Raw genomic sequence first — 9,669 nt, forward strand, 5'->3', positions numbered from 1 at the left:
AGCCTTCTGGCTAACTCTAACCTTTGCTTCTCTTCTTCACATCTTGACCAAATTCCACCCCACTCTTCTAAGATTTAATTCAGGCCCCTATCTTCCTTTCAATTGGCCATTCAATTCAAGAAGTGATGCCTATGTCCTCCAAACCAATGGTAATGAATAGGACCCAAATTGTTAATTTAAATCTTATTATAAATCGTGTAACATTGGCGCCTACCCAGGACCATCTTCCTATAGGTCCTAGGCTCCTTAAAGGCAGGGAGATCCCATCTTAGATATCAATTTCGAAGTGACAGGTATTAATAAAATGTTATCAACCAATAGCTGCTGAATTGCAATTTCATTTCTACCACCTTCCCCACTGGACCATGGGTTGATCTCAAACGTGCCACTGAGCCATGACCACTAAATGACCAGAGGGAAAGGACAGATGGAAAGGGTAGTCAAGAGTGGTGGGTAACCAATCCATCCCTGAGTAATCAAGAGAAAAGGACTTTGGGAGCCGTCCTTCATCCTTACAGACTTTCTGCCTACCTGCTGTGTTACAGCACAGCGATTCTTAGGGTAGGGCTAAATGATTAATCACGGATTTCTGTAGACCTTGAGCTTCCTTTTATTTGTCTTCTTTTGACACTCAGTTTAAGCTATCACACAGTACAATTTCTTCTGTGGTTAGATCCCGCCACACCTAACAGATCGATAACCCATTTTGAGGCTGTGGGTTCTTTACTGGCTGTTCTCGATATAGCCGAAATTGTGACTATAGTAGTGGATTATGTTAGAGTCTAGTCAGCATTTATGAGAAACTCTGCTCCACAGCCAAGGCAGTGAGGAAAGAAAAATGGTCGGTTATTTTCCCATTTCCGAATTATTCCCAAACGATTTCAGGCAGGCCCTTAAAGGGCCGTCAAACCAACTGAGTTGGGGAGGACCTAAGAACCATTTCAAAATGACAATTACTTGGTTTTCCTCACAGCTCCAGCAAAGGCCCTATAACCGAATAAAGTCTCTGCCAACCCTTCCAATGAAAGTATTTTCCCATAAAAAAAAAAAATTGCTGGACGGAGTGGCTCACGCCTGTAATCCCAGCACTTTGGGAGGCCGAGGCGGGTGGATCACAAGGTCAAGAGATTGAGACCATCCTGGCCAACATGGTGAAACCCTGTCTCTACTAAAAATACAAAAATTAGCTGGGCGTGGTGGCGTGAGCCTGTAGTCCCAGCTACTCCGGAGGCTGAGGCAGGTGAATCACTTGAACCCGGGAGGTGGAGGCTGCAGTGAGCCAAGATCACACCACTGCACTCCAGCCTGGCGACAGAGTGAGACTCTGTCTCAAAAAAAAAAAAAAAAAAAAAAAAAAAAAAATTCAATTTCCTTCTGGGGCAATTTAAATGACTCTCATTTTGTTCTGCTCTTCACTCACACACTAAAAATATTTTAAGACTGTCATTCACTAAAACTTCCCTCACCTTATCTTCTCCAGGCTTAATAAATCCAATTTCTTTAAGTTGCCTTCAAAGGACCTATTTATTTCCCAAAGCTTTCATCAATTCTATGTCCTCCTCTATACCCAATATGGCCATTTTATTCTGAGAAAAACAAAAAACATACCTTCAACATGGCCTAATGCAGGGAAGAATCCAGGATTCTCTTCCTAGTATACCCTTCTTTTCATGAAAACTTCCTTTTCACCATATGACTGGTTCACAGTTAACACACCCTTCTTTATAATCCCCAGTGCTACCATAATATTATAGAGCCATGTTCTGTGACTTTGGGGTTTAGTTTTATTTCTTACAGAGACCTGACCCTAAGAAGAATTTCACTGACATCTTCCCTCTGTGTCTGTGAAACTGAGTTTCAAGAAAATGCAGCTCACAAATAATCAATGAACAAACAGCAGAGTCCAACATCATATTCTCTCCCTCAAATAGGCCACCCCTCCTCTTGGCTTTATTTCCACTAATTCCATAGTACCGACATTACTCCCAGTTACCTACATCCATGATAATTCCAGTTCTCCTTCCCCTCAGTCTCAACAGTGCCTGATGAAGGTGCCCATAAATAGGCTGAGTGAGTGAAGACCTGCACCTTTATCCTCCTCTTGTGTCTTAAGGGCACTTTCTTTCCAAAGCATGCACCCTAATACCCAGGTCCTATACCCCTTCACTCAGAGATAATCTAAAGAGCCCATCTTCTCCCCAGCTCCCCAACACATAGCTCATAGCCATGAATTTAACCCTCCTAAACAGTCTCCACAAAAAATCTCCCTTAGATACTTGTATGCAAATGTTCATTACAGCATTGTTTGCAACCCAAATGTCCATCAAAGGAGGAATAGGTAAACAGAATGTGATCTATACATACAATGGAATATTTTTCAGTCTTAAGGAAGAAAATTCTGACTTATACTACAACAGGGATGAACCTTGAGGATGTTACGGTACGGTACGTGAAATAAACCAGTCCAAAAAAAACAGACAAATTCAGAATGGTTCTGCATTTGTGAGGTACCTGGAATAGTCAAATTCAGAGACAGAAAGTAGAATGGTGGTTTCCAGAAGCAGGAGCTCATCTCCTTGAAAATCCTGCCCAGAGCACTTTGCACGTAAGACAACCAAATTCCACTTCGAAAACATACATAATGTTAAATTTACCGCCTTAATCATCTTTAAATGTATAGTTCAATAGTGTTAAGTACATTCACATTGTTGAACACTTTCATCTTGCAAAACTGAAATTCTGTACCTATTGAAGAGCAGCTCCCCTCTCCCTCCCCCAGCTTCTACTTTGAATCAGGGGCTGTGCTCTTGCCCTGGCCCTCCTCCACCCCAGCCTGTAACGGAGGACCAAGGCATGGGGATTGATAAGCCTGTTAAACTGAATCCAAAATGTTTACGGAGCATGTATTATGTTCAAAACTTAGTGTAAGTGCTGGAGAATAGAAAAGATGTTAAACTAATACTTATTGAACACCAACCACTGTGTCTAGCCTGGGGCAATGGCCAAGTTCAGCTTGGTCCTTGAACTCCTAGACAGAGCAGTCAAGGAAAAGCTTCTCGACTGCCTACATGAACTTACTCACCTAGAGAAAATGGCCACTTGCAGACATTCCCCCCATCTAAACTTTTATCAAGAAATTTGTATCTCTTTTGGTGGAAAGTAACCCAAGAATACAGCTAAACAAAGGGCCAAGCATATAAATATGCATTACCACTAATTGCAGTATATTAATTAAATGTAACAACTTCATCTTAATACGAAAAAAAAAAAAACTCTACATATTCTGTTTACACATTTTCAACGTTTTTCTAAGACGCAAAGCTGAAAGGGGAACCTAAGAAAATCAGCCCGATAGTGGAGTCCACACACTTCCTCTATGAGGGGCACTGTGCTAAACATATTACATGCAGAATCTCATTTAATCCTCACAGGGGCCCTATGTCATCATCTCCATTTTACAGATGAGGAAATGAAGCTTAAGGAGAGGTTAAGTGTCTTGTCCCAGAGCACACAGCAGGGAAGAGGCAGAACTGGAATAAAAATCCAGGGTGTCAATTTCAGAGCCCAAGCTTGTAATTAACTGATGCTACACGTCCTGAATAATAATTTGGCTTAAACCTTAAATTTCGCAAAAATGTTGAAAAGCTGTCAGAAAGGTATGCATGGGAAGATGTCTAACAAGTGTGTCATAACCAAAATGTAAGCATGACAGTTAAAACATAAGATGAATGGGAAAAGTACCAGACACAAATGTTTCTGTTGAAGAAATCTTATAAGATGTGTAGTTTGTTTTTCTTCCCCCCCAGAGAAAGAAAAAGTTCAAGATCTATTCAGCCTCTAAGACTAAAGATTTCCTCTTATCAAAAGCTAAATAAAACAAGACCAAAAAAATTAAAGTTTATTTTAAAAACTGTCAGCTGGGCATGGTGGCTCATGCCTGTAATCCCAGCACTTTGGGAGGCCGAGGTAGGTGGATCACCTGAGGTCAGGAGTTCGAGACCAGCCTGGCCAACATGGTGAAACCCTGCCTCTACTAAAAACACAAAAATTAGCCAGGCATGGTAGTGGGTGCCTGTACTCCCAGCTACTAGGGAGGCTGAGGCAGGAGAATCGCTTGAACCTGGGAGGTGGCGGTTTGCAGTGAGCAGAGATTGCGTCATCACACTCCAGCCTGGGTGACAAGAGCAAAACTCAATCTCGAAAACAAAAAAACTGTCAAGTTCATATTTACTGCTACCCATGCTCAAGAATCATAGAGAAGTAGTCAAGTTCTATATATACCTGAGGCATTCACTCATTTATTAGGTGCCTATCCCATCCCAAACCCTGTGCCAGGAACCTTTACAAATATCTGTAAGGCCAGGCGCAGCGGCTCATGCCTGTAATCCCAGCGCTTTGGGAGGCAGAGGTGGGCGGATCACCTGAGGTCAGGAGTTCAAGACCAGCCTGGCCAACATGGTGAAACCCCATCTCTACTAAAAATACAAACATTAGCCGAGCACGGTGGCGGGTGCCTGTAATCCCAGCTACTCAGGAGGCTGAGGCAGGAGAATCGCTTGAACCCAGGAGGCGGAGGTTACAGTGAGTCAAGACTGTGCCATTGCACTCCAGCCTGGGCAACAGGGCGAGACATTTTCTTTAAAAAAAAAAAAAAAAAAACTCTCTAATCTTTAGGGCAATCATCTTAAAAGAGGGGGCATTATTCCCATTTTAGGCACAATAATAATTCCTGTTTTACAGATGATAATTATGGCTAACACATATTGAGCCTGTACTATGAGGCACCATTCCAAAAGTTTTACATGTAGCAGCACATTGATCGGCACAGAGAGGTTAAGTAATTTCTCGAAAGTCACAGAGCTAATAAGTGGCAAAACTAGGATGAACAATGAAAGCTCAAAAAGGTTAAGCAATTTGCTCTAAGGCCACCGAGCTGTCAGTCATGAAGCCATCAGACCAACACAAGGTAGGCAGGCCTGTGTTCCTCCCACTTGTCATCTGCCTGGTTCCAGGGGCATATTTGGATTCCTGCACTCACCAGTGCCCAGTGGGAAATGTCTAAGGGATGGCAGGCCCTAGAGCCTAATGCAACCTGAAGAGCACAGGCCTCATCTGCAGGAGCCATGGCCTATAATTCTTAAAGAGGAGACATAAATAGAGATCTTGATTTTAAAATCTCTAGATTGCTTAATAACACGCCTCAATGTTTTCTGAAAAGCATCACGTAGGCCAAAGAAAACACGTCTCCGCAGGCTATCAGATTACAACTGCTCTTTACTTATTAAGAGTCTTAGGTCAAAAGATGAGCTGTATGATCATGTCCAAAAAATGTCAGAAATCAGAGCTGCTGTGCCAAGCCGACTCAACTCAATTCCTCTCTACATACAACAAAGATTTACACTGGATTTGCCCTCCAGGCAAACTTTTACCTCCTCTAACTCACTCCCAGGCCTTCCTCATTCTGGACTTATAGCTGTGGCAATCTCTATTCAAGTTACCAAAACTGCGCATGAAATTTGCATATTTGGATTCCTGCAAATGTCATTTGATCTCAACTTTTGAAAGTTACCACACATTAATGCAGCAAAAGAAAGCACTTCCCACATCCTAGCCTGCCAACTCTTAAACTAAATTCATTCTGAAGAAAACGCTGCCACAGCCTTGACCACTACTTTGAAGAGGTCCCCACACTGCAGTCCAGCTCTGAGAATTCCGCTAAAGACACCGAGGTTCATTTCTTTGTGTCCTTCTTTAATCCCCTGGAAGAGACTTGAGGAAATGAGTCAAAACCCTAAGGGTAACTTCGAAGGGCTGTCAACAACAGCAGCACAATTCATCACCACAACATCTGTACATAAATGTGCTCCAAGGGAAGCCCGCACAATACTTGGCACATTTCTGACGAGAATTTCTTTTGGAGAAAAAATGGCTTTGGATGGTATATTGCCGTTATTTCTCACCATGCTATCCAGGGTAAATAGCCAATGGCATCAGCCCTACTGGGGGTGTTCTCTTTCACACCTATGCACAAGACCATTTTTATGTTTTGGAGTGGGAAATGAATTTTTTACTGGCTTGCATCATTTTAGAAACAGCTTACCTTCATTTCTGAGGGATGCTAACTAGAATGAGACACCTAACAACTAAGCCAGCATACCACAGGGTCAAATGCCTACAACCCTTCCTCCAAGCTAAAATTTAATTAATCCTCCCTCCACAAATACTCCCCTTTCATAAGACATGCAATTCTAAATATTTTTCACCAAAATTGGGAAGGTCGTGACACTGGCCATTCTGCATTCCCAGAACTTCCAACAATCCCTGGTACATAGTAAAAACTCATTAAATATTTTTGAATGAGTCTTACTACAGATTCTGGTGAATCATGTGAATGGTTATAGAGCTGGGCACATAGAGCCAACCTCATCAGGCTTCACCACTGATGACTTGGCGCTTATCCTTAGCCAGTTTCTCCAGCTGTAAAATGTTAGGGGTAATACTACTACTACTTACTAGGCTCATTGAGACTACTAGAAATAGCAGGTAAAGCCCCAAGCAACAGGCCTAGCACACAGTTTCCAACTGAAGAGCAACAACTATGTATAACACGCATGTTACACAAAATTTAAGGCCCATTAGAAAGCATGCTATAAATGCACAGCATACATGATTTAGAGAGTCATGAGGAAAAAATATGGGGATGAGTGGGGGAAAAAACAGAATAGGGATAAATGAATTATCTGGGATATTTATTTGGGATATTTCCAGCAGGATAATAACTTAGACTGCCTTGCGTACAGCTGCTGAGAATGACTCCAGCCTCACACCTGCAGGAACGAAGCGGGGAAGGTATGATTCACCATTCCTTGCAGCTCCATCCTGTTAGGCACAGGAGCTGTAATAATGGGGTGGTGGTGGGGGGAGGAGGAGAATGACGGTTAGGACAAAGTGGGCACCTCCTAGCCCTCAAAGGGCAATGCAGAGGAATATATGGGAATTGAGGGGTGGGAAGCATAAGCCACAGCTCCTTGCTGCAGCCAGGGGCAGACCGGTCAGATGCACCCATACTCCATGAGGTCCCCGTGAGCAGGAGAGGCAGAGGAATTTCAGTGAGGCAGACAGGGACCGGGGAACAGTTGAAAAGAGTGCTGAGTCTACACTCAGAACATTGGAGGAGAATTCTGGACCCAAAGGATCCTTCATGATGCAGATGCCTCCTTGTACTCTGGAGGACACTGGGTTCCCCAGAATTTAAGCAACCTGACTTAAGTCAACCTGCCCAAGGGCACGCAGCCAAGAAATGGCAGAGAAAAGGAGAACCCAAGGGACAGAGCAAGGCTTTGTCGTTACACCACACTGGCCCCCCAGGAGACAGACCTTAAAATTCCCTTTGCCAAAAATCTATTGGGAAGAAGAAAACCATTGGTTCTTTTAATTTTGTAAAAGGGAAATATTCGATGTGGTCTTTCTAGTCTCCTACTGGGGTCTAGTTCACATACCTTAACTGATATTAAAAAGGTCAAGGCACAAAAACATAAAGACCAGATGTGTTGTTTTAAGCTAGGTGATCAAATCCTCCAGGGAATCCGAACACTCCCTCGTGACCCCTGCTGACCCCTCCTGCTGCACAGGGGTCCAGATGCAAGGCCTCTCTGCCCCCACAGGAAAGCCCTCACAATAGTTACAAGCCCAGGACGCGGGAGACTGCGCCTGGAGACTTTATAGAGAAACTGACCGGTAGTAGACAGTCTCACAACCGTTCACTGCGCCGCTTCCTTTCAAGCGCTTGATTCCAGCTAAGACTCACTTTCTATCCTCACACCATCAAGGTAACCTTAAAGGTTTGTTTTAAAAATGACCCGGGAGAGAGCAGGGCTTCAGGGGTGAGCTGGGCGACCTGCACTCGCGCGCACCAGCGACACCTGGAAAAAAGGGAACGGGAGGCAGGAATCTGACCGAGGGGCTCCAGCAGCCTGCGAATCCTTCACCTAAGACCCAAGTTCCCGCGCGGATATACCTGGTTTTTTGTTATAGCTTTAAGAACTGAGCAGGATTTGCAGAAAGTTCCACTCCATCTCCCACCCCACCCCCAGGCAGCCCTGAAGTATAGATGTCCCCTCCCCGGGGACAGGGAGGCGGGCGGTCACAAATCTCAAAAATTTCCGAAGAAAACAGGATCTGCGAATACAGGTCGCAGATACCGGGACTAGGGGCTTCCAGAGCCCGCCAGGCAGGCCGGGCACACTGGCCGGCGTGCTAGGCAGCCGGGGTCAGGGCACGCATAGTCCCAGCACGCTGTCCCTTGCCTTCCCGGAGCAGGCGGCAAACGCAGCTTCTAGCCGCCCCGGAGCGCGTGGCAGGAATGAAACTGCGCCGCGGCCGAAAGGGGCGAGCACGGGATATACGAAAGCAAAAAGTCTGCAACCTAGCGGCTGCTTTCCACACGCCCTGCCCAAGTTGTCCCTGTACCCACCACCTCCAGGCTCGCGGGAGTCCGGCCCCACAGCCGCACGCAGCGCACTCCCAGCGCAAAACCCTAACCCGGAGGCGGGGAAATCCGCAGGCTTCGATTCGTCTCCACGGGTGGCGCCGTGAGCAGAGGCGGCAGCGGGTCGGTCCCCAGCTCTGGGCACAAAGAGCGCCTGCGGTTGGAAGGCAGCAGCCGCAGAGGAGAGAAAGGGCTCTCTAACTTTGCCCTCCGCGCGGCGGAAAACCTGCAGGCAGGTCCTCCTGGGCACCGGTCACACACACGCAACTTTTAACAAAAGGAAGCTGCGGCCGCGCCTCGCACGGCGAGAGAAGGCGCTCGGTGGGAACCCCTGAGCCCCTCGCCTCCGCCCCCCGCGCAACGTCGGCACAAAAGCCACCCCAAACTCGCATGCAGCCTGCAGTCTCGCTCACGCCTAACCTCCCCTCGCTGTCCCCATTCCCTAAGAACCCCGGCTTCGCGTCCCCACCACTAGTAGCTGGGGTCTCCTCGCGCAGGTGAGCGAGGCAAGGCGCAGGAGAGTCCGAGGGCCACCTGGAGTCTCCCCCGGAGACTGGAACGCAAGGGCACGGAGGGCCCGCAGTCCTCTCTCCGGATGCACCCCGGCGTGTACCACCCTGCCGGGCACAGGCTTTGCCGAGGAGTCTTACGGTCGGGGTGCCAGCCGCGGTGACCCACCTGTCTGGACGTGGAGCAGGAAGAGCAGAACGCAGAGAAAATCCCAGGCGCCGCGAGCGCCTCTCATCGCGGTGGCTGCGCTGGGATCCGAGATCTGGTCCACGTTCCAGCTCTCGTCCAAGTGCAGCAAGCGCGGCAAAGCCGAGCCCCCAGAGCTGTGAGCGCCGAGCAGCAGCCGCTCCTCCCAGCGCCCTCCCTCTGCGCGCCGGCCACGCCCCTCCTCGCCTCCCCTCCCTCGCGCCCGCCCGGGTCTCGCTCCTTCCCGGCGGCGTCTGGCCCCTGCTCTTTCGACGTGTTAATGCCGGGGGGCTGTGCCCGCGGGGAGGCGGGCGCGCGCGCGCCCTAGCTCCCAGCTCTTGTCCCCGGAGCCCCTTTCTCTCTCCACCTCTCCACCCCTGGGATGTGGTCGGCCCGCCCGAGGCCGTTCCCGTACCAAAGAGGTGCTGCCCGCTCGCTTTGTGAAGCTGGGCACCACGCGCACGTTAGGGCACGGGCCTGCCACC

At 47.6% G+C, this 9,669-nt stretch overlaps 1 protein-coding gene across 4 annotated transcripts in view; it reads right to left on the minus strand.

Annotated features, from left to right (window-relative positions):
• KIT (KIT proto-oncogene, receptor tyrosine kinase) overlaps positions 1–9,314 on the minus strand; it is an 82,292-nt gene extending 72,978 nt beyond the window's left edge. For all 4 annotated transcript variants that reach the window (XM_030925234.1, XM_010358983.2, XM_010358982.2 and 1 more), the window contains exon 1: positions 9,167–9,314. In XM_030925234.1, coding sequence (XP_030781094.1) covers positions 9,167–9,233 — 67 coding nt within the window. In that variant the 5' untranslated portion in view covers positions 9,234–9,314. The remainder of the gene's footprint in view (positions 1–9,166) is intronic.
• Positions 9,315–9,669: the final 355 nt, after the last annotated feature.

The sequence above is a fragment of the Rhinopithecus roxellana genome, chromosome 2, assembly GCF_007565055.1.
Source record: "Rhinopithecus roxellana isolate Shanxi Qingling chromosome 2, ASM756505v1, whole genome shotgun sequence".
Classification (NCBI taxonomy): domain Eukaryota; kingdom Metazoa; phylum Chordata; class Mammalia; order Primates; family Cercopithecidae; genus Rhinopithecus; species Rhinopithecus roxellana.